This window comes from Mrakia frigida (assembly GCF_051309035.1).
Source record: "Mrakia frigida strain ATCC 22029 unplaced genomic scaffold BDY24scaffold_2, whole genome shotgun sequence".
NCBI classification, from domain to species: Eukaryota; Fungi; Basidiomycota; class Tremellomycetes; order Cystofilobasidiales; family Mrakiaceae; genus Mrakia; species Mrakia frigida.
Genome location: NW_027481279.1, coordinates 439,532 through 460,842, shown reverse-complemented (window position 1 = coordinate 460,842; position 21,311 = coordinate 439,532). Strand labels below are relative to the sequence as shown.

The window sequence follows — 21,311 nt, the reverse complement described above, 5'->3', positions numbered from 1 at the left end:
GCTGCCTTTCATCGATCCTCGAAGGCTGCCTTCTCGACAGCTATTTCGACGCGTCACCGGTAACGCTTGCCTCGACAGTTCTTCCTCCTCAAAGAACTCTGCTGCTCTGCTAGAAAGACGGACCCGAGAACCCTCTCAGCAGGACGAGTCATATAGCAATAAAATCCAATGGATACGAGGGAGTCAGCAAAAGGAGAAGCATGGCCCCTTCGCTTCGCTCGACCGACCTCAGTCCTCAACCGACCTTGTTTTCGCTTCTTCCACCTCAACCACCACGCGTCCCTTCCTCCCCTCCTTCCTTACTTCTTTTCCTTCCCCCTATCTCTCCCTCGTCTTGCTCTGAGATGAGTGAATCAGAGAAGCCTTCGCCAGTCGTCGTCGTCGAACCTCCTCCGACCTTCCTCGGCTTCAAGGTCAAACCCAAACCTGCTGGTTTTGCTCAAGGACGGACGGTCCCTGAAGGGAAGGCGAACATCGTCTCCAAGATTCTTTTCTCTTGGATGACACCTCTGTTGATGGTGAGTTTATGCTTTAATCCTTGGAGGAGGGAGGCGGTGAAGGGGAGGGAAAAGCGACGGAGGGAGAAGAGGTTGCAGCCGAGTCGAGCTCAACGGAAACTGAAGGCGACTTCCTTCCTTCCTTCTTGTCAGGTTGGCTATACTAGGCCAATCGAGATCGACGACATCTGGGAGCTCCCAACCGAATCACAAGCCACTCCCTTAGGCACTTCGCTCGAACGCCATTTCTTCGCGAGAGTGCCGCCTTCTCGACGTCCTCTTCACCTTCAGCCCTCTCACCTCCCCTCCTCCTCCGTCGCCAAAGTCGTCTCCAACGAGGATCCCGACGACAAGGATATCGAGCTCGGATACTCTGGGGAGGAGGTCAGCATCCCTAGGTCTCACGTAGTAGGAGGGAATCAACCCATCTCCGAATCGGAGGATAAGGGGAAGAAGGGCAAGCTGAAGCCTGTCAAGGTCAAGAAGGACAAGGAGGGAAAGGAGATTGTTGCAGAGTACCTCAAGATCGAGGAGAACGGGAAGGTTTACGATCAGAGTTTGCTGAGAGCTATCAACCGAGTCGTCTTTTGGAGGTGAGCAATTTTTCCCTTCGTCGGTCATCTCCGTCAAACCGCGAGCTCACACTCTCCCTCCTCCTTCCTCCCCTCTCTCCCTCCTCAGGTTCTGGTCCGCTGGTATCTTTGGACTTTTCGCCTTCACCCTCACTTCTACCAGTCCTCTCGTCTCCAAGCAGCTTCTTTCGTACATCGTGAGTCTCGTTCGGCGGGTGAGCAGGGTAGAATCGATGCTCACCAAGCTCTTTCAGACCGCCTCCTACGCCTACTCGAAAGGAACATCGGACGTCGTCCCTCCTCCTGTCGGACACGGAATAGGACTTGCCTTCGCTCTTTGGTCCATGCAGCAGTGTAGTTCGCTCATCATGAATCAGTTCTTCCATAGATCGCTCGGGACTGGGTGAGTCTGCGGTTTCCACTACTCTTCTCCTCAGACCGACGCCCAGCTTCGCTTTCCATTCGCAGTCTTCACGTCGAAAGGTGCTGATCTCTCGCATGTTTTACTCGATCTTAGATTCATGGTTCGATCGACCCTCATCTCGGCCATCTCGAGGAAGTCCTTACGTCTTTCAGGAGAATCTCGAGTCAAGCATTCCAACGGTTCGTCTCTTCCCCCCTTCCTCCCGCTCTTCCAGTAGAAACTGACCTCCTTTCGTCCCTTTTTCTGCACCCGTAGGCCAGCTCATCACCCACATCTCGGCCGACGCATCCTTTTTCGATTGGGCTGCGCTGTTAGCTCATGAAATTTGGATTCAACCGATCCAGTACGCGACGCGTCTCCTTCCGCTCTTTCGTTGCTGGGTCCTGACACTTGTTCTTATACGTCTCGCAGGATTGTCATCGGATTGATCATCCTAATCACCCTTCTCGGACCTTCGGGTGAGTTCAGTGTTCGACGGGGGAGAGGGGCGAGGAGGAAGAGGGCTGCTTGCTGACCCTTCGCTTTCTCTCACGCTTTCTTCGATATCAGCTCTCGTCGGATTTGCCGTTCTCGTCATCGGTATCCCTCTTCAAGCCTATCTTTTCTCGGTAATGATCGGAACTAGACAGCAGCGTTCGTCCTCTCCTTTTTCTCCGACGCGTCTCTTCGCTGATCGATGCTTTCGCTCCGTCCTTTTCTTCGATACAGAGATGAAGGTCACCGACAACCGTGTTAGACTTCTTCAGGAGGTTCTTCAAGGTATCCGAGTGATCAGTACGTTTCGTTCTTCAGTACTTTGACCTCTCGTCGCAGAATCGCTGACGATCTGGCCGTCTCTCAGAGCTCCTCGCCTACGAAGGGTACTTCGGTAACAGGATTTCAGATTTCCGACGACAAGAGCTCAAGCTCTTGATGCGGAATTGTCTGGCTCGAGCGACGATGAGTGAGTCTTCGAATTCCCTCGACGCGTCCTTCCTCTTTCCGAGCTTGACATCGAAACTGATCCTACGATCTCACACTCTCTCCAGCTTCGACTATGGCCTTCGTTCCTATTCTCTCTGCCGTCCGTGAGTTGATCTCTGATCCCGCGCTCAGGTGAAAGAAAGGTGAGGTCGAATGAACCGACTGACCTGCTTCGTCTTTAGTCTCGTTCATCACGTACGCTCTCTCGGGACACGAGCTCAACCCTGCTACTATATTTGCTGCTCTCGCCGCTTTCAACAACATTCGAGCTCCTCTGTTCATCGTGAGCCTCTCCCTCGTCGCGTCGAACCGAAGAACGACCGACTGACCTCGATTTCGCTCTTCTTCAGCTTCCTCTCGCGTTCCAACTCCTCTCTGACGCCTACGTAGCCCTCGGCCGAATCACCAAGGTCATGCTCGCCGAAGAGATCCAGAACCCTGTCCCTGTGAAGGAGAACGCGCCCTTCGCCATTTCAGCCCATGGAGACTTCGGGTGGGAATCGGCTGAGAAGCCTGGAAACTCTGGAGGAGCAGGGATGATGGGTCGAGATCGAGGGAAGGGGAAGAGGGAGAAGGAGGCCAAGAAGGCGGCCAAGGCTCTTGCGAAGAAGGAGAAGGCGGAGGGAGGAGTCAAGGAGGTGAAGGAAACTGGAACTCCCGCCGAACTTGCTGTTCCTTTCCAACTCAAGGACATCAACCTCGACATTCCTCGAGGAGCCTTCGTCGTCGTTTGCGGCCGAGTCGGATCTGGAAAGAGTTCGCTCGTTCAGGCTCTCATCGGAGAGATGAGGATGACGAGAGGGCACTCGTACTTGGGAGGATCGACTTCGTACTGTGAGCTACCCTATTTCGGCCATCGATCTTCGAAGTTCTTGAACTAACCTCTGTTCTTTCATCTTTCCTCAGTCCCTCAAGCGCCTTGGGTCCAGTACGTACGCAAAAAACGCGTCGAGTTGCTCTTTCTTGAGTCTGACGCGTCTCGTTCGTTTTCTTCCTTCCTTTCCAGGAACGCTACTCTTCGAGACAACATCACCTTCGGAGATCCTTTCCCCGACGAGGATCGATTCGACGAGGCTGTGAAGGCTTGCGCTTTGGAGCCGGACGTCGCCATGTGTGAGTCTTCCTTTGCGGGTTCGAGGAACGAAGGAGAACCGCAACTGACGATCTCCGTTGCTTCTTACCAGTGGCTCACGGACTCGAGACGGAGATCGGGGAACGAGGGATCAATCTCTCGGGTGGTCAAAAGGGTGAGCATCGCCTTCGTCTTCTTTCTCTCTCCAACATTCCAGACGCGTCGGCCTGACGATTCTTTTTGTTCTTCCCACTCAGCTCGAGTGGTTCTTGCTCGAGCTGTCTACGCCAACGCCGACATTGCTCTTCTTGACGATCCCGTGAGACCCAGATCTTTTCACTCCGCGGTCTTCGCCGTTCGTCGCTGACGGATGCTTCTCCTTCCCCAGCTTTCCGCTGTCGACGCTCACGTCTCGAAGCTCCTCGTTGACTGCTTCACCACTGGTCCTCTCGCCAAGAAGACTCGTGTCCTGGTCACCCATCACCTCGAAGTTCTTCCTGAAGCGGATCTCATCATCACCGTCGGTTCTTTCATCTCGTCTCGTCTCGTCTCGTCCTTTCCTTCCTGACGAGACCATCGCCCTCCCTTTCTTTCCTTCCTGTCGCAGATGCTCGACGGAAAGATCGCTGAAATCGGAACCTACTCGGAGCTGATGGCTGCCGATGGAGCTCTCTCAAAGCTCGTTGCTGAGCATGGTTCGTTCATTCTTCTCGTTCGAACCCGTCCTCCGTCGCCTCTTGCCGACAGTCGCTTCTCTCTTTTCTTTCGCAGTTTCCGATCCTCATCAAGCCGAAGAGGAAGAGGTCAAGGAGGAACAAGACATCAAGCTCGAGAAAATTCAAGACGAGTCCAAATCTCACGAGGAGGCCGAGAAGAAGGAGAAGGTCAAGAAGGTCTCGACCAAGTCGGAGGGAGCTCTGATGATGAAGGAGGAGCGTGAGATCGGAGCTGTTTCTTGGGCGGTTTACAAGAAATATGGTGAGCTGTTTCTTCTAGCGCTTCCTTTTGTCGACGTCCTACTAACATCTCGTCGTTTCAATCAGTCTCGTCGATGGGAAACTACATCAAGGCCCCAGCCTTCCTCGGATCTCTCATCCTCGCTCAAACCGCCAACGTGGGCACCACCATCCTTTTAGGTAAATGGTCTGAGAGCTCGATCCCTGGATGGACGAGAGACAAATGTGAGCTTATGGTTCTTTCAGTCTCGAATCTTCTCGCCTCCCGTCGCTGAAGCGTTTGCTCCTCTTCTTCCCTAGACATGGGAGTTTACGCCGCCTTGGGTCTTTCGTACTCGATCTTCACCTTCATCGGAACCTTCATTCTGTGAGCTGGGTCTTTTTAGTTACGAGGAGAGGAGGAAAGGAAACGTTGAAGCTGAATCGTGACCCTCCTCTCTTTCCCTTTCCCAGCTTCATGTCCGGAGTGCGAGCCTCTTTCAACTTGTTCAACGCCTCGTTCGCTGGAGTGATGAGGACCTCGGTTGCCTGGCACGATCAGACCCCGGTGAGTTCAGGTTACCCTTCGATTTTCGAAAGAGCGACTGATAATGTTGTGCGTCTCCTTCCAGATCGGTCGAATCGTCTCTCGTCTCTCGAAGGATATCACTGTGATGGACGATCAGCTTCCCATGCAATACAATCAACTTCTCACTATGTCTCTCAACGTCTTCGGAACTGTGAGTCCTTCCGAACTCGTTTGAGCACGAGACGGCGACGATGAGCGCTGGACGTGTACTGACGCCGATACCGTTCTTCTTTGTAGATTGCTCTCGTATTCTACTCCTTCCCTTACCTCGGAATCATCTTCGTAAGCAGATCCGTCCCTTGGTCGTCTCCACAGGAGATCTTGACTCGTCGACGTGCTGATCTCCCCCTCGTCCCTGACCTTTCCACCTCTTCCTTCTTCCTCCTCTTCCGTGCTGATCGTCTCAATTCCAGGTCCCTCTCTTCTTCTTCTACTACATCGCCGCCGCTTTTTACCGAGCTTCCTCTAGAGAGGTCAAGCGAGTGGACTCCATCGTGCGCACTCTTCCTTCTCTTTTTCGCCGCGTCTCTCCATCGCGTTTCCTTTCGTTCGACTGACGCCTCTTTTCCTGATTGCTTTCCTTCTTACAGATGCGATCCTTCGTCTACGCCTCCTTCGGAGAGATGCTTACTGGAGTCGCCTCGGTCCGAGCCTACCACGCGGAGGAGCGGTTCATTCTCAAGACCGAAAAAGCGCTTGACGTTCAGAACAGGGCCTACTACATGACGATCTCCCTGCAGAGGTGGCTCGGAATTCGATTGGAATTCGTGAGTTGACCTCGTCGACTCCCACTACAGGACCCCTTCGGTCGGACTTGACGCGTCGAGCCTCGAGCTGACTCCGTTCTCTTTCCTCCTTCTCCTTCAGCTCGGAAACCTTCTCGTCTTGGGGATCGCACTTTTCGGAGTTGGCTTTAGAGATACCGTTTCACCAGGGAAGTTGGGAGTGGTGCTCACGTGAGTCTGAAGAGGTTTTCTGGCCGCGTCGACCTCCTCCCGACCCTCAACCGCTTTTTCTTCTCGTTGTGCTGACCTGCTCCTCATTTCTCCTGCTTTTACCAGGTACTCCCTCTCCCTCACCCAAATCTTCTCTCAGCTCGTCAACAGTGAGTCAAAGGAACACGAACGGAGCTCGACCAGGTTTCACTCGACGTCTCCTCGACTGACTGCCGTCCTCCTTTCCTCCTTCGCTTCATAGCTTTCGCTGAGGTCGAACAAAGTATGAACACTGCTGAGAGGGTTCTTCACTACGCCTCTCTTACTCCTGAAGGTCAGTCCAACCTCTCCGCCATGAGCGAGGTCGTCCACGTCGCTAATGCTTCTTCTTCGACTTTTGCTATCCCAGCTGCGACTCACACGAAGGATGATCCTCCTGCCGACTGGCCTTCAAAGGGAGCCGTAGAGTTTGACAACGTTGTTCTCAAGTACCGAGACGATCTTCCTCCCGTTCTCAAGGGTACCAGCTTCAGCATCAACGCCGGAGAGAAGGTTGGAATCGTTGGACGAACGTGAGTTCGCCGTCTTTCAATCAGCACCCGACACTTCACTGATGAGACCTATCTTTTAGTGGAGCTGGAAAGTCTTCCCTTCTTCAGGCTCTCTTCCGAATCGTCGAGATCTCAGGAGGACGCATCTCAATCGACGGGTTCGACCTTAAGAGCATAGGACTCGACGCTCTTCGATCCAGACTGGGTATTGTGCCTCAGGCATGTCTCGTCCACCTCTTCTATCTCGTCGATTTGCGAGCTGACCTCTGCTCTCAACTCGGTCTTCGTCTCGTCCAGGATCCTCTTCTTTGGTCGGGAACGGTGCGAGAGAATCTCGATCCTCTCAGTCAACACACCGATGCCGAGCTCATCTCCTCCCTTCGACGATGTAACCTCGTGGCTTCTGAAGATGGCTCAGTCGAAGTTAAGGCTCGGTTGGACAAGTTCAGATTGGATGCGGCTGTTCAGGTTCGTCCATTTTCTCTTGTCCCTCGACCTCTTTCCTTCGCCTGACCTTCCTCTTTTTTCTTGACAGGACGAAGGGTCCAACTTTTCCGCCGGAGAGCGTCAGCTTATGGCTTTGTGTCGTGTCGTCGTTAGGAACTCTCGGTGAGGATCAGACGTCCTCTTCGTTTCGTTCTTATCGACTGACGAGCTTCTTCTTCTCTCTGCCCTTCTTTTAGAATTATCGTCCTCGATGAGGCGACCTCATCGGTGCGCCCGCCTTGCTACCACACTGTTCCGACTTTCATGAGCTGACTCCTTCCGTCCGTTCTCGTTCTATCCAGGTCGACGTGGAAACGGACGTGGCGATGTGAGCATCTTCTCTTCTCGACCGCTTCTCTCAGCACAGCCCAGCGCTCCTTCATTTCACATACCGAGTCACTCCTTCAACGTCTCTCAAATCCTAAACTGACCGAACTCCCTCCTCTTTCGACGCGTCCTCAGCCAAAATACGATTCGAACCGAGTTCACCGATCAATCCCTCATCACCATCGCTCACAGGCTCTCCACTATTGCCTTCTACGGTACGTACACTCTCTTTCCCCTATGGTTCTCCCCACGAGTCGGACTGACGTTTCCTTTCTCGTCTCTCAGATCGTGTTATCGTCATGGACGCTGGACTCGTCGCGGAAATCGGTCCTCCTTTGGAGCTCTTCGATCTTCCCGGTTCTGCTTTCAGATCAAGTGAGTGCCGGATCAGTTCATCCTTTCGTTCATCATTTATATCGCTCGGCTTTCGACGTTTGCTCCTAGTTGTCTTCCCGACTGACCCAAACTGCTCTTTTCTCTCTTCAGTGTGCGACAAAGCCGCCCTCTCCCGAGAAGATATTGTCAGAATTCGAGGAGATATGTAGAGCTATGTTGTCTTCTTCTTCTTTTTCTCCTTTTGGGACTTTTGGATCGTTGTTGCGTTTCCTTTCTCGATCTCCGCTCTCTCGAATCTTGCGTCCCCTTTGTCTCACGCCTATTACTAGATATAATAGATACCGATCTGATCATATGTTCGCTTCGTTACCGAAACCTACCTCTGAGGTTGTTGAAGCCGACTCTAGACTACTCTGTTCTTTCGATCTCCCTCGTCGCGTCTCTTTCCGTTCCGTCAAACGAAGCAACCTCAAGGATCCTCCATATCATTCCTTCGAAATCTAAGAAACGACCTTAGCAGCATGCACAGCGTACTCCTGAAAGAACAAAAGGGAGACGCGTCCGACGATCAGCTCCCGTATCCGTCCCTCTCCACTCGTCGAACCGAACCGGACTCACCTTGTTGATCAAATGACTCGTCTTCTCAATCAACCCCAACATCTCCCCCAATCTCCCACTCCAGTCGTTCAGCACCTCCTCGCTGGCCTTCTTCTTCTTGAAATCCACCACTCCCGCTGGTCGGTCGATTCGAGCGTAGATGGTTCCTTCGACGACGAGTTTCGAGAGGACGGCTTCGGTTTGAGCGGAGGGGAGATCGAGGAGTTCCGAGAGTCGGGCGAGGGTGATTCGGGTGTAGTAGAGGGCGATGACTCGGATATTCTGTGTTTGGAACGAAGTGGGGTAGGAAGAGGGAGGATGGAGGGGAGAAGACGGTGAGTGAGGAAGAGACGCGATTTCGAAAAGTCGAAGCTCGAGCTCGAAAAGAGGGATGGAAGAAACGTCGATACGTACGTGTTCGGTAACCCTCTTGTGAAGCTCCTCCCATCGCTCGTCTCCCTTCGTGCTCGGTGAGGAAGCTGTAGGAGGAGAGAAGACGGATGAAGCTCGCATGGTCTCTCCGTACAGCGCTCCCATCGAGGACCATCGCATCAGCTCCTTGACAGTGAAGCTCTTGACGAGGTCACTGCGAGAACGAAAACGAAAGACAAACAGAGGTCAGCTCGGAGCTTCGAAGCAACGGAGGCGAAATGAGGACAGGAACGAACTGGTGAAGAGCGAGCTTCTCGATCTCAGGCTTGAGAGCCAGCTTGTGAACCATGTCCGACTGCTCGTTGTCGTGAGGAGCGAGAACGATGAAGTAGGTGATCATCTCGAGGACCTGTATCATGAGCCAGACGAAAGCAAGGATCAGTTTCGAGCTTCGTCGATGAGAGGGAGGAAGGAGACGAACCTGTTGAGCCCTCGCCTCGTCCTTCTTGACCTCCTCAGTATCGTAGACCTCCTGGTAAGCCTTGCAGGCATCGAGGAAAGCATCCTCCTCGAGAGCCAAAGCGATGATGAGATCGTAGTACCGCAGCTTGAGATCCTGTGGTAGGCAACAAAGAAACGAAAGGGAAGGATCGATGAGCCTCGATGTTGAGCAAGATGAAGAAGGACTTACCGAGTTCCCCTCCTCCTTCAAGTAACCCCTGTTGATCTTCCTTCCTCCTACTCGGACCCTGACCCAGTTTCCTCGCTGACTCTCCAGTCGCATCTGATCCAGGATGCTGAAGGAGACGAACGAGGGGAAGGAGAAGTTGTCAGCTTGAGCTCGTACTTCCTTCCTTCCTCGTCTCCCGCTCCTCTGTTCCCGAACTGCTCATCGGATGATCAGTTTCGAAGCAGATTGAGATACTCACAACTCAGTCTTCTCTCTCCTCTCCATCGAACTGTAGGTCTCGACCTGCAAGTCACTGAGAAGGTCGGCCGCTCGATCGAGGTGCTCCTTGGAGGTGACGGGCTCAGCTTTGGCATCCTCAGCTTGCTCCTTGGTGGTTTTGTTGGCGGTGGAGGTGGAAGCTATAGGCGAAGGATACAATGAGAGCGAGAGAGTCAGCGGGGCTTTGCTCGAAGGAGAAAGTGAAGCTGAGAGACGAGAGAAGGAAGCTCAAGGAAGGGAGGAGGGACAGAGATGGGAGGGGAATGAAACGAACCTTCTGGTGTAGGAGCAGGAGCAGTCTCAGCGAGCTTCTCGTGATGTCTCGAGAGAAGAGTGGTTAGACGAGCTCGGGGAAGTTCAAGGTAGATCTACAAGGATTGCAGGAAACGAAAGCGAGGGAAAGGTCAGCTCGCTCTCTCTTTCGACCTTCTCATCCTTCTCCTCAGCTCATCCGACTCACCTTTCCCTCAGTAACAGTCCTCAGTGTCTCCAACAGCTCCAACCACTCCTTCTCCTGTCCCTTCTCCTTGATCTCGCTCAAGAAGCCCATAGCGACGTCGATCATCTTGACGACAGCTTCCTTGAGTTGGCCATGTCGTTTGGCGAGGAGAACGACCGTAGAGTTGAGCAGAGGCAGGTTGGAAGCTTTGTAGGCGAGGGTAGGGATAAGAGTGAGAATTTGAGAGGTGGAAGAAAGATCGGCAGCCTGTGGATTGGTTTCGAAAGAGAGAAGAAGGGAAGGAGAGATGAGAGGTGAGCTGAAGGAGAAGGGGGAGGAGGAAGTGAGCTGCTGGAACGTACGTTTCGGGTAAGTTTTTCGAGAGCTAGAAGCTTGTCGATAGCCTCTTGAAGCTGTCCAGCCTATATGCCATCAAAAAAGGAATGAACAAAGAGAGTCAGCAAAGCAGGAAGAAGGGAAGGAAGAGCTCAACCACCTTCCACGCTGACACCTCGACTGTCTCCTTCCTTCTTCTCTCCTTCTCATCTACTCACCTCAGCCATCTTGGTAGCTTCAGGAACGAGCTCTCCGACTTCTTTGGAGAAATCCTTCTCTTGTTTGCGAGGAACTTCGGGAGCCATGGTTGATTGAGGAGGGAAAAGGGAAGGGGGAGGGAAGGGGAAGGTGATGGCGGTTGGTGGAAGGGAGGGGAGCTCAGCGACAAAAGGAGAAGGGGGAAAACAACCCTGACGACGAAAAAATCTCAATGTGATGAAGTGAGACTAGAAGACGTCTGTAATCTCAAGGTTGTACATATTTGGGGCTCCAGGCTCCAAGGCGCTGGTCAAGAAAAGGGCGAAGATTGTTGGGCAATCTGACGGACGCGTCGCGTCTTCGAAGTTGGTCTCTTGGAAGACATTCTCGCAGATGCGAGCATGGCGAAAAAACTGAAATGTAATCAATACAGCACGGACTAAAAGGTACGCAGGGGTTCTCAACCCGCTCCTCTCGACAACTCAGGCCGTCCTCTCGAGAGAAGAGCGAGGGCGGAGCGTTGAGCTTCGACGGTTGAGGCTTGAGCTTGGAGGAGAACAGTCTTCTCCTTGTCAGTGATTTCGAGGGAGGTGAGTCTTCGTTCGAAGTTCATGTCGAGGGAGAAGAAGGTAAAGGGATGAAGGGACAGAGGCGGGAGGAGACGAGATGGGTGTCGGAGGAGAAAAGGTCGAGCTCGACGTTTTCGTTCCTTTCCTCAAACCGCTTCCTGAGGCTCTTGTTCGCGTTGCTCTTGGCCCGTTCGAGCACGAAACCATTCTCGTTCCCTCATCCTTCTTCCCCTGCCAAAATTGTCGATCTGCAATTGAGTCGAGTCTTCTGACAGGAAGAAGGAGCAGCAGCAGATCGCCGGCTCGACCTCGCTTCCCCTCCCCCCTCCCTCCCCTGACAACGTCTTCGTCTTCGCTCAATATAAAGGGCTTCGAAGTCGGAAGTTTCGAGGCTGATGAAGTGTGCTGATTTCAAGAGTTAAAGTATAGGAATGTATAATTTCTTTCGAATCCAGTTCCTGCCCCTTCTGGCAGCACCTTCCTTACCCCTCTCCGTGTGAGCTCAGCCTTCCCTTCCCCCTGCCCGTCCTTCCCTCCTTCCTCCAACCACCGTCTTCCCTCAAATACCCAGCACATCTTCTATCTCTCCATTCACCTCCCTCTCATTCTATAACCCATCACTACAACATGTCTGACGATATCATCATCTTCCAAAGGTGAATCTACTTCCCTCGACCTTCCCTTTCGCCTTCGCCACCTTTCCTCCCGTCCCTCCTCCTCCGCCCTTCTTTCAGCCTCACAAGCGCCTCGCTGACTTCTTTTCCTCTCAATCCGACCCTTATCCTCAGGCTGGGATCCTTCGTCGTCCTCAACCAAGCCACTCACGCCCTGGAGGAAGTCGGACGAGGAGACGTCAAGCTCGTCCTCAATCCCAGCGAACCGAACCAGCTCTGGCTTCTCATCCCTTCCCTGAACTCCAGAACACCAGGTGAACTCATACATCCTCACCTTCCTTTGACGGAAACTGACTCTCAATCTTCCTTGTTTCCGTTGGGAGCAGCTCTTTCGGAGACAATCGACTCTCGCTCGTCCTCCAGATTCTCGGTCTCTCTCAAGCTCATGGATTCGCCTGAGCTTCCCTTCTTGACTGTGGTCTTCTCCGGTGTTGATGGTGAGTGCTCTTTCTTATCAGTGTGCGCTTACGAAGTGGTGACAACGTCGAGTCGTGGACGGTGGAGCCAGGGTTCAACGAACGGAGCAACGGTCCTTCATGCCTGACTCTTGCCCTCTTCTTTTCAGACCTTGACGCCTTCATTCGAGTAATCGAGAAGGGAGCTGAGCTCGGTGCTCTTCCGGTCAACGATGCTGCTGAGGAGGAGCCAGAGCAGCTCGAAGTCGCAACGATCCAACCAGTTCGAGCGGCCGAGTATTTTCAAGACGTCGTAGGAACGCTAGGACCTTGGATGATATTGGTATCTAGTAAGGCTAGTGAGTGTCATCGATCCTTCTGTTATCCAGCAGGAACGAGCGAGCGGAAAAGCGGGGAGCTCGAGCTGATGAGCTTCGCGTCGTTCTTTCTCCAGTCTCGTTCATTCGTCAAGTTGGAGACTCCAAGATCACTGCCATCGTCAAGAAGTGAGTCCTGAATAGCGTATTTCTTTGATGCTGTCCCGCTGACCTAGTTTCTTGTCGTCTTGCAGGAAGATCGGGTTTGTTTGGTCGCGTCGGATTCGTGCAACGCGTCGTGCTGACTTCCTGCCTGTTTCTTCGACGTTGTAGAGAGCTCAGCCGAGGAGAACTTTACGGAGACAATGCCAAGTCTCTCACTGATCATCCTAGAGGTGGAGTTCCGATCTACGAAGCCAAGCTCTCGAGGGATCTGAGGTGAGCTTCTTCGTGTCTCGCCCTTTCTTTCTCGCTTTGTTTCGCTGATTACCCGTTTCCCCGCCTCTTACTCCTTGCAGGATCGTCTGGTCCATCGACATATACACCGATCAAGCCAACGGAGTGGACCACCAAGGTGAGTCTCGATTCTTTCGAGTCTCCGACGCGTCGCTTCCTGGGTTGACTGACTCGGTTTTGCCCTCCCTTTCTCTTATTCAGCCATCAAGATATGGGCGATCTTAAATCACCGTCAGATAGCCAATCGGATATGGCAGAAGCTCGTCGATCATCCCTCGAGACGAACAGCGGAGTACTGTTTTCGTCGGAACCTCAACATCAACAACCGATCTCGAGATCCCCACGCTCCGGCGACCTTCAAGACGGAGACCTCCCAGATCGTCGACACTCCGGATGGACCCATTCTAGATCCAGACGTCTTGTCGGACGACGACTTCCTCGAGGTGCGTATGACGCTCATCGAAGGTAGAGGCAGGCGACCGTCCGTTGACTGACTGAAACTCCTTCCCTCTCGACTTCCAGCTTCACCACCTCCTGGCGTGCGTAGCCATCTCTCCGCTTCTCCTTCGAGTCGGAGCTGACCTTACCCTTTCTCTTTGTAGTCTCGAGAAGTTTACCCCTTGCACGGCTTCGACCTTCCTCGCCTTTCAATCGGTGGCAGCCAACTCGCACTTCTTCACTCTGGCGTTTGTCGTCTCCGTCCTTTTTACCCTCACTTTCCTTCGCTGACGACTCTCTTCCCCTTCCTTGTAGTCCGAAGGAACAGGAGATCATGAACCACAAGGGAGCTTGCTTCGTTCTCGGACGCGGTGGAACTGGGTGCGTTGACTTTTGACTCGACGCGACGAGAGACCGATCGAGCCGACCTCCGCTCCTTCTTTTCAGGAAAACGACTTGCATGGTCCGTCCTCAGCATTTCTATGACGATGATACAGCCTCCCAACTCATTTTTCTTACGCCCTCTGCAGTTGTTCAAGCTCCTTGGAACCGAAGCAAAGTCCTCTCATGGACTGAGCAGGAAGCCTCGTTCCCTCTTCTCGACCCAGTCACCTGTTCTTGCACTCAAGGTCGGCGAGCAGTACCAGAAGCTGTGAGCCATCGACGTTGATGTATGTCTCGTTCTCTTCGGCTGATCATCATTCCCCATCCCCTCTCACAGATCGAAAAGCCTCGAGATCTCGTCGATGTCGAAATCGCAACTCAAGACCCTTCAGGCGACCCAGCACACGTCGGATGCTTCCGGCTCGTCCTCCATGGCCAGGAACGCCGAAAGGAAGATCGATCTCCCGACTCGATGGTCTCTCCTCGAGGAGAATCACTTCCCTCTCTTCGTCTCGTTCGATCAAGTGAGTCTCCTTCCTTTTCTTTTCTCTTCTCTCGACCTCCCTTCCTCACCCGACGGCTTTCTCCCTTCTCAGCTCTCTTCCCTTCTCGAGTCCGACCTCGTCCCTCTCGGACTACGAACTCGCCAGACGCTCATCGATTTCAGAGTGTTCGAGCTCGCCTACTTTCCACGCTTCGACGAGAAGCTCGTCGAGGGAATCGAGCCTACGATGCTTTGGAACGAACTCTTGGGAGTTATCAAGTGAGCTCCCGTTGGCGTCCTCTGTATCAACGTGAACTGACATCTTTTCCTCTCCCTCTCTTCGCTCGACAGGGGATCCGAGGAGACTCTCAAGGAGGAGACCGGTTTCTTGACTCAAGACTCGTACGAAGCTCTCTCCCCTCGGTCTCAACCTACCTTCGCTTCCAAACGAGGAATCATCTACGACCTTTTCCTTCGATACGAGAAGCTCAAGGCTGAGAGGTTCGAGCGAGATGCAGCCGATCGGTGAGTCAAAAGAAAGGAGAGATGGACGACGCGTCGAGGTCCAATTCTTTACTTTCCTACTCTCCTCAGGACGCACGCTATCCTTCGAGGATTCCAGAGAGACCCGAGTATCATCGATCGAGTCGACTTCGTCTACGTGGATGAAGCTCAGGATAATCTCATCATCGACCTTGCTCGTGAGTCCTCCTCTCCGCAAACCGATCTCGACATCGAAGCTGACTCCTCCCAATATCTCTGCCTCTTCTTCAGTGATTCGAAAGATCTCCTCGTTCTCGAGAGGAGTATTCATCTGTGGTGATACTGCTCAGACCATTTCGGCGGGATCCTCCTTCAAGTTCAGCGAGCTCACGTCGCTCTTCTACCGACTCGAGAAGGACTCGTTGGCTGTTCGATCGGGATTGAGGGAAGCAGAGAAACCTGGTGAGTTTGTTTTAACCTTGAGAGAAGCCACGTGTTCTTTTGCTGACTCGACTTGTATCTGTCTCAACAGGCTACTTTCAGGTAAACCTTCTCGGATTTCGTTTGAGTTTCGACTTCGAGCTGACCTCTTTCCCTCCTTTTCTTCCGTGTAGCTCACTCGAAACTACCGATCCCACGGAGGCATTTGCGAGGTAGCCGACTTCATCGTCTCTTTTCTTCGATCCACCTTCCCGAACTCGATCGACGCTATCAGTGAGTCTTCGTTCGACGCTCGCGGCGAAGCTGAGCTCGAACTGACCCTCGACGCCTTCTCCTTTCTCTCACCTCAGAGCCAGAGGAAGGCCTCATCCTAGGACCTCGACCCGCCTTCTTCGAGAAGAGAGAGAAAGGTCACGAGGAGTTCAAGGAGGTGAGTTCGACCCAGCATCCCCTCTCGATCTCGAGAAGACGTGCTGACCTCGTTGCGTCCCGTTCTACAGATCTTCGGTACAGCTGGAAAGCTGGAGATGGAATTCGGGGCTCAGCAGTGCATCTTGGTTCGGGACCATGCTTCGAAGGCTCAACTTCAAGCTTTGGTTGGAGAGGAGAACATCGGCGAGTTCGCAGCAATCGTCCTTCGAGCTCGATCTCGTTCTGACGATCTTCCTTTCGACGTGAGCAGGTCTCGTCCTTACGATCCTCGAGGCCAAAGGACTCGAGTTCCAAGACGTCTTGCTCTACGGCTTCTTCGACAGCTCTCCCGCTCAGTTCGCTCAGTGGAGGGTCGTTCTCCGAGACATCCCGAACTCGACAGCTCCAATCTTCGAAGAGTCGAAACACGGTGAGTTCAATCGGACCCTCTTCTCTCGCTTCAAATCTGACGCTTTTTCACTTCTCCTCAGGTCCCATCTGTCAAGAGCTCAAGAAGCTTTACGTCGCCGTTACTCGTGCTCGGAATCATATCTGGATTTGGGACGAAGGGATCAACGCTGAGCCTATGAGAGTGAGTTTGCTTCCTTCCGTCGCGTCGAGATCGCCGTCGTTCTCGTCTGACTCCTCCTTCCCTCTCCAGGATCTCCTCGTTTTCAAACATCTCATCGAGGTTATCCCTGCTAGCTCTCCTCTTCCACAGCTGGCCAAGGAGTCCACGCCACTGGAATGGCTGGAACGAGCAAGAGAACTTCACTCGAAGGGGGTGTACGACCAAGCCGTTTAGTGAGTTCTTTCTTCCTTCCGCCATTCTTTCCCATCAAATTCCTGATCTGTTTCTTGGTTCTCATAGCGCCTTCAACAAAGCCGGTCGACCCCTCGAGAGCAGGGTCTCGACCTCGTTTCTTCGTCGACGACAAGCGGAAGAGGAAGATCTCCTTGACACGAGCAGGTCCTCTCGTCGACGGATCCAGCAACTCTTTAAGGCCGTTGCCAGCTCGTTCGAGGAATGTGCGACGGAGGCTCGGAAGAGCTCGCAGATGTCTCTCGCCTCCGAGTGCTTCACGAGAGCCGGCGAGTGCTACGAGAGGGGAGAGGCCTTCGTCAAGGCTGGGAAGTCGTTCGAGGAAGCCAAGCACTACAACGCCGCCGCTCTCAGCTACCATCGACATCGTTCTACTATCGACGACGCAGTGAGACTCGCTACGGACCTTGGATTGGAGATCGAGGAGAAGATTCGAGGAGATATCATTCAGGTTCGTCGAGTCGGTCCGTTCAGTCGAATTTCAAGTCCGAGCTCACCTTCCTCTCCTTCTTCCCTTCGTAGACGGGGAAGGAGGTCTACCTTTCAGACATCTCTACTGCTCCGTGAGCTTTATAACCCCCTCCTCTCACTACCCTCACGGACTAATAGCCGATTCGTTGCTTTCCTTTCAGGAAAGCGAACTCCCTTTCGACTCTGTGGAAGACGAGATCGCCTTCATGGAAGATTACGGTAGGTTCGAACGTAGACCACTCCTCCTCGTACTTTGTTTTGAAAGGACTGATCTTTTTTTCGCCCTTCTACACTTCAGCTCTCAACGCGTACCTACCTGTGAGTTGAGGAAAATCTCCCGTCCGCTCGAGTTTTTCCGCTGACGCCTTCCCTTCCTTTCCTCTCGTCTGCAGCAACTTCTCGAAGAATTTCACCGATACGACGAAGCTGCCGATCTTGCTCTCATCGATGGACGGATCGTTGATTCGGTTCGACTCTACCTCCTCAGTCGAAGCAGAGCCTCCAAAGCTCTTGCTCTCGACGGAATCCTCGTCGCTCTCTGGCGCACCCTACCTCTCGGAGTCTCTTCCTCGGACCTGGACGAGCTGTCAAGATCCGAAGCATCAGCTTTCGTTACCAGCGGAAAGGAAATTTTCGCTCGAACGGACTACGTGGAAGAGGAGGAAGTGAGAAATGAGAAGAGGAATCAGGTGAGGCGAAGACAAGCTTGATTTTCCTTCCTCCCTTCCATCCTGACCCCTTCTTCGTTTTCCTTGCTTGCTAGCTTGATGTGTTTGCCGCAGCTCGTAAGCATCCACCATGTTGCATCCTCCTGTTTGGCAAATCTGACCTGCTTGCTTTCCCTCTCCTTCTCTCCAGTTCGACTCGACGATCAAAGCCTCTTCGAAGCAGCAACTTCGTTACGAGATCGTGGCTCCGTCCTTCTCAGTCTCCTCGCCGTCGACAAGGGACTCAACCTAACCCCCGAACCAAGGCGGGATGTCCCCGTCCTTACGACTGCTCTCGAGCTTGGGAACTGGACCCTTTCCTTCGTCGATCTCCTCGTCACCAGGATCCGACGCTTCGATCCAACCAACGATCAGATCCTATGTTCTCTTCTTGGAGTTCTAGAGACGGGTGATTCAGGATATTTCCGACGTGAGTCCCACATTTCGAAGGGCAGAAGGGCGTCGGCTTGGTCGTCCGTTTCCTGACCTTTCTTCCCCTTCCCTTTCCCAAGTGGCCGAACGATCTATTCTCAGCAGTCAAAAACCGAGCAAGCCCTCGAAGTCTCGGATTCTTTCAGCTTCCGTGGTGCAGATTCGAGCTCAAGCCGCTTTGGAGGGACTCGTCAAGCCGAAACTCGCTCGCTGGCTCGAGAATTGGAACCTCTCGACCCTCCTCGTGGACTTCGCTTCCTCAAGATCCCTTGTCAGTCTTCCAGGGAAGCCAACCATCAAAACTATGTCGGATGAGCTGGCTCTTCTCTTCCTCGAAGTCGTCTTGGAGGATTCCCTTCGAGAGCACGGTGGGGTCGTTCACGAGTGAAGTCCCTTCTCTTTCTTCGTCTCTCTTCTGCTCTCCTGACTCCTCAATCCTCTTCGTTTGTTCTTAGGCCATCGCATTGGGTCATCGCACTCAGCAACATCCTCATCCCGTCGTCCCTCGCTCGAGGATCTTCTTCGAACGTCGTCGTATCAAGAATCGCAGGCGGCAACCGAGCTCTCCCTCTCCTTCAGGTCCACCTCGTCAACGCGTTCAAAGAATTGGACGCGTCTACTGGATCTCCCTCCGTCTGTCTCGAGAAAGCTCAGCAGTGAGCTCCTCGCTGCGCTCACCGTCCCTCGTCTTTTTTCGTGTTCACACCTCTGACTTCTTCCTTGCTTTCGTTTTCCAAGGATCATCAACCTCATCGACTGCCTGTGCCACAGTGAAATCATCCGAAGACTCGTTATCACCTCCCAAGCTGCCATCTCTTCGGACTATCGAGTCTTCCATCACTCTCGAGAGCTTCTCGCTGGTTCCGGCCAATCGTCAATCAAGATCCTCCTCTCTCACTTCGGTCTGCTTCGTCTTCACGAGGGACCCCTCCAACACGCTCTTTATCGAGGCCTGGAGTTCGTCGAGTGAGTCAAACCAAATCCCAAGTTGAGGCGTCGTGACAGGAGAGCTGATGAGAATCCTCTTCGACTCAGGTTCGTCGTCGAGAGAAAGATCGGAAGCCTCCGATGCTGCTTGGAAGTCGTCGAGAGGATAGTACTTCAGCTCGTGGTCGACCTGCGAATTGGTTTCGGACAAACGCTCGTGAGTTACTCTGTTTCTTGCCGCTCGAGCCAAAGGACGAACTTGACTGACCTTTCTTCTTTGCAGGACGGTCTCACGGCTCCCCTTTCCTACCTTCGCAAGATACACGAGGTCCCTCAAGGAGAGTACGGTCGAGCGGAGCTCCCACAGCTCGACGGATATGCTCGGAAGATTGTTCGATCTCTCTCCCAGACTCTCTCCTCCGCCAGCACAGAGAGATCTCACGATCTGTTCGAACGAGTGTGAGTCTCTAACACGTCGATCTAAGTCCCCTGCTAGCGACTCGACTGAACTCCCTGCCCCTTTCGCTCCTCGCAGGATCCGCTTGGAAGTCTTCTACGCTGAGAACGGAAATCTGTCCTTCCGTAGATCGCTCCTCGCCTTCCTCAGCAAGCTTCGACTTTCGTCTCGATACAACCCGGATCCACGTCACTCATCGTGAGCCTTCCTGCTTCTCCTCTCTCACCGCGAACTAGAATCGCTCTTATTCACAGCCCTTTCTTCGACAGCTTCGTCCATGCGCCAACGTGGGAAGACGTTTTCGACCTCTTCCTGCAATCGACTCCTCCCTCTCTCGACCCAGCCTTCACCCTTCTCGACTCTCAGAAGCACCACCGATCCCGTCCAACCTTTGCAACGACTTCCCACTCCTCCCTCAAAATTCGATTCGACTCCTGGAACCATCTCGAGGAGCAGCTTATCCTTCGTGCGACGGAGGACGACCTTCTTCGATGCGTCGACAACTCGCCTCCCTCTACCCCGCTCGTTCGACCCATGTCCCCCTCACCTCTCAGGATTGACGAGGAGGACCCAACAAGCTCCATCGGAGCGAGAGCTCTCCTCGATATTCCTTCGACATTCCAAGTCTTCGAATCCAAGGTCGAGGAAGAGAAGCCGTCACCCGAGTTCCTGGCCGTCGTCCTCCAGCTTCAAGCGCACTTCCGAGCATCTCGTCTTCCGAAGCTGGAGTCGAAGCCGAAGGGGAAGAAGGGCTGGCTCGGAGGCAAGCCCAAGTCCTCGTCGAAGAAGAAGGTCGAAACCACCATCCCCAAACCCAAGTCCAAGGTCGAAGAACCTTCCCTCGCGAAATTCGACGAGGTTGCTCTTCAATTCTGGGGAGCCGACGCCGGTGGAGACTCTCGATCATCGGAGGATAGGCTGAAGGATCGTCGGTGGGCTATGACTCTTCGAGGCGTGAGTTCGATTGCTTCTGTTTCTCTCGACGCTTCTTCGAACTGACACGTTTCCTCCTCTCCCTTCTCCCCTTCTCAGCCTCTCGCTCATCTCGTCTTTGCTTTGGAAACCGTCTTTTCTCATACCGCCAAGGCCAAGAAGGGACTCAGGAAACCTGGACCGTCGTTCGTTGAAGGGGAGGAGTACACTCAGATCCTGTACGTGTCTTCTTTTCCTCTCTTCCTCCTTTCGTCTCGAGCTGACCTCTTCTGTCCGCCCGCCCCCTTTCTCCCCCAGCAATCTTTCCAGAACGTCCGGAAACCTCGTCAAAGACGTCCTCCTTCCCACCTCTCGAATCGTCGCCGCCAAATCCCTCCCTCGACTCCGAGCCGCTTGCCTTCAAATCCCTCACCTGGTCACGGAACTCGTTCGACGCGTCGGAGATGCGAGGATCCACGATCAGCCGTCCGTCTCGCAGGAGATGATCTGGAACCAGGTCTCGGACCATCTCGAGATCGGGACGAAAGGCCTTCTCGTCGATGCCGTCGAACCCAAGGTCGTCGTCGTCGAACCTAGCGTCCCCGTCGGATCCGTCCTCACCAACGCCGACGAGGAAGCCGCCTTCGAGGATCTCCTCCACCTTCCTCTCAGTCAGGAGGAGTCGATGAGCATCCAATATCTGCCTCTCGACATCGTCGAACACCCTCAAGTCGACGTCGAGAACGGACTCGGACTCGGACGCGTCGACGACGGCCGATCCGAAGGATCCTTCAGCTCTGCTGAGGCCGAACCCTGGAACGAGGGAAAGGGAGAGATCCAACTCGTTGAGAACATCAGGGAAGGCTCGGAGAAGGGGAGTTCGGTGGAGGAAGGAGGGAGAATCGGGGACGAGCAGTCGCTGGAGCTTCCGGTGTTGGGATTCTAGATTCTA

The 21,311-nt window shown here is 53.6% G+C and overlaps 3 protein-coding genes across 3 annotated transcripts; 2 read left to right on the top strand and 1 right to left on the bottom strand.

Annotated features, from left to right (window-relative positions):
• Window positions 1-226: 226 nt before the first annotated feature.
• Window positions 227-7,896, top strand: BDY24DRAFT_346745 (multidrug resistance-associated ABC transporter; the record flags this gene model as incomplete). The annotated part of the gene is made up of 39 exons (XM_076637635.1): window positions 227-518; window positions 651-1,090; window positions 1,179-1,266; window positions 1,324-1,472; window positions 1,587-1,672; window positions 1,749-1,836; window positions 1,905-1,951; window positions 2,043-2,126; window positions 2,202-2,267; window positions 2,335-2,436; window positions 2,522-2,560; window positions 2,639-2,739; window positions 2,807-3,290; window positions 3,363-3,384; window positions 3,463-3,569; window positions 3,641-3,703; window positions 3,786-3,847; window positions 3,917-4,048; window positions 4,136-4,223; window positions 4,300-4,506; window positions 4,572-4,709; window positions 4,785-4,851; window positions 4,938-5,031; window positions 5,096-5,203; window positions 5,290-5,334; window positions 5,466-5,546; window positions 5,643-5,819; window positions 5,920-6,008; window positions 6,114-6,157; window positions 6,250-6,321; window positions 6,397-6,559; window positions 6,619-6,766; window positions 6,836-7,006; window positions 7,074-7,147; window positions 7,222-7,252; window positions 7,327-7,352; window positions 7,487-7,566; window positions 7,637-7,726; window positions 7,838-7,896. The coding sequence occupies exons 1-39, from the start codon at window positions 345-347 to the stop codon at window positions 7,894-7,896; spliced, it is 4,386 nt and encodes a 1,461-aa protein (XP_076500663.1). The 5' UTR covers window positions 227-344.
• A 291-nt stretch (window positions 7,897-8,187) lies between these two features.
• On the bottom strand, window positions 8,188-10,685 carry BDY24DRAFT_411476 (26S proteasome non-ATPase regulatory subunit 12; the record flags this gene model as incomplete). Its single annotated transcript, XM_076642937.1, has 11 exons — window positions 8,188-8,223; window positions 8,306-8,566; window positions 8,699-8,870; window positions 8,953-9,065; window positions 9,138-9,272; window positions 9,348-9,453; window positions 9,586-9,745; window positions 9,880-9,973; window positions 10,066-10,311; window positions 10,407-10,466; window positions 10,599-10,685. 11 exons carry the CDS (start codon window positions 10,683-10,685, stop codon window positions 8,188-8,190), a joined length of 1,470 nt encoding a protein of 489 aa, XP_076500662.1.
• A 1,089-nt stretch (window positions 10,686-11,774) lies between these two features.
• Window positions 11,775-21,305, top strand: BDY24DRAFT_411475 (uncharacterized protein; the record flags this gene model as incomplete). Its single annotated transcript, XM_076642936.1, has 43 exons — window positions 11,775-11,803; window positions 11,936-12,075; window positions 12,145-12,258; window positions 12,387-12,575; window positions 12,671-12,722; window positions 12,788-12,796; window positions 12,867-12,971; window positions 13,052-13,107; window positions 13,191-13,432; window positions 13,512-13,528; window positions 13,592-13,675; window positions 13,743-13,808; window positions 13,875-13,890; window positions 13,958-14,079; window positions 14,149-14,335; window positions 14,408-14,574; window positions 14,647-14,820; window positions 14,890-14,996; window positions 15,070-15,240; window positions 15,311-15,321; window positions 15,393-15,492; window positions 15,570-15,649; window positions 15,720-15,851; window positions 15,925-16,060; window positions 16,122-16,222; window positions 16,292-16,434; window positions 16,502-16,538; window positions 16,623-16,904; window positions 16,976-17,016; window positions 17,091-17,143; window positions 17,223-17,242; window positions 17,317-17,613; window positions 17,688-17,709; window positions 17,783-18,061; window positions 18,144-18,447; window positions 18,519-18,719; window positions 18,802-19,029; window positions 19,099-19,207; window positions 19,274-19,449; window positions 19,526-19,645; window positions 19,717-20,401; window positions 20,480-20,598; window positions 20,678-21,305. 43 exons carry the CDS (start codon window positions 11,775-11,777, stop codon window positions 21,303-21,305), a joined length of 6,351 nt encoding a protein of 2,116 aa, XP_076500661.1.
• Between the last annotated feature and the right edge of the window lie 6 nt (window positions 21,306-21,311).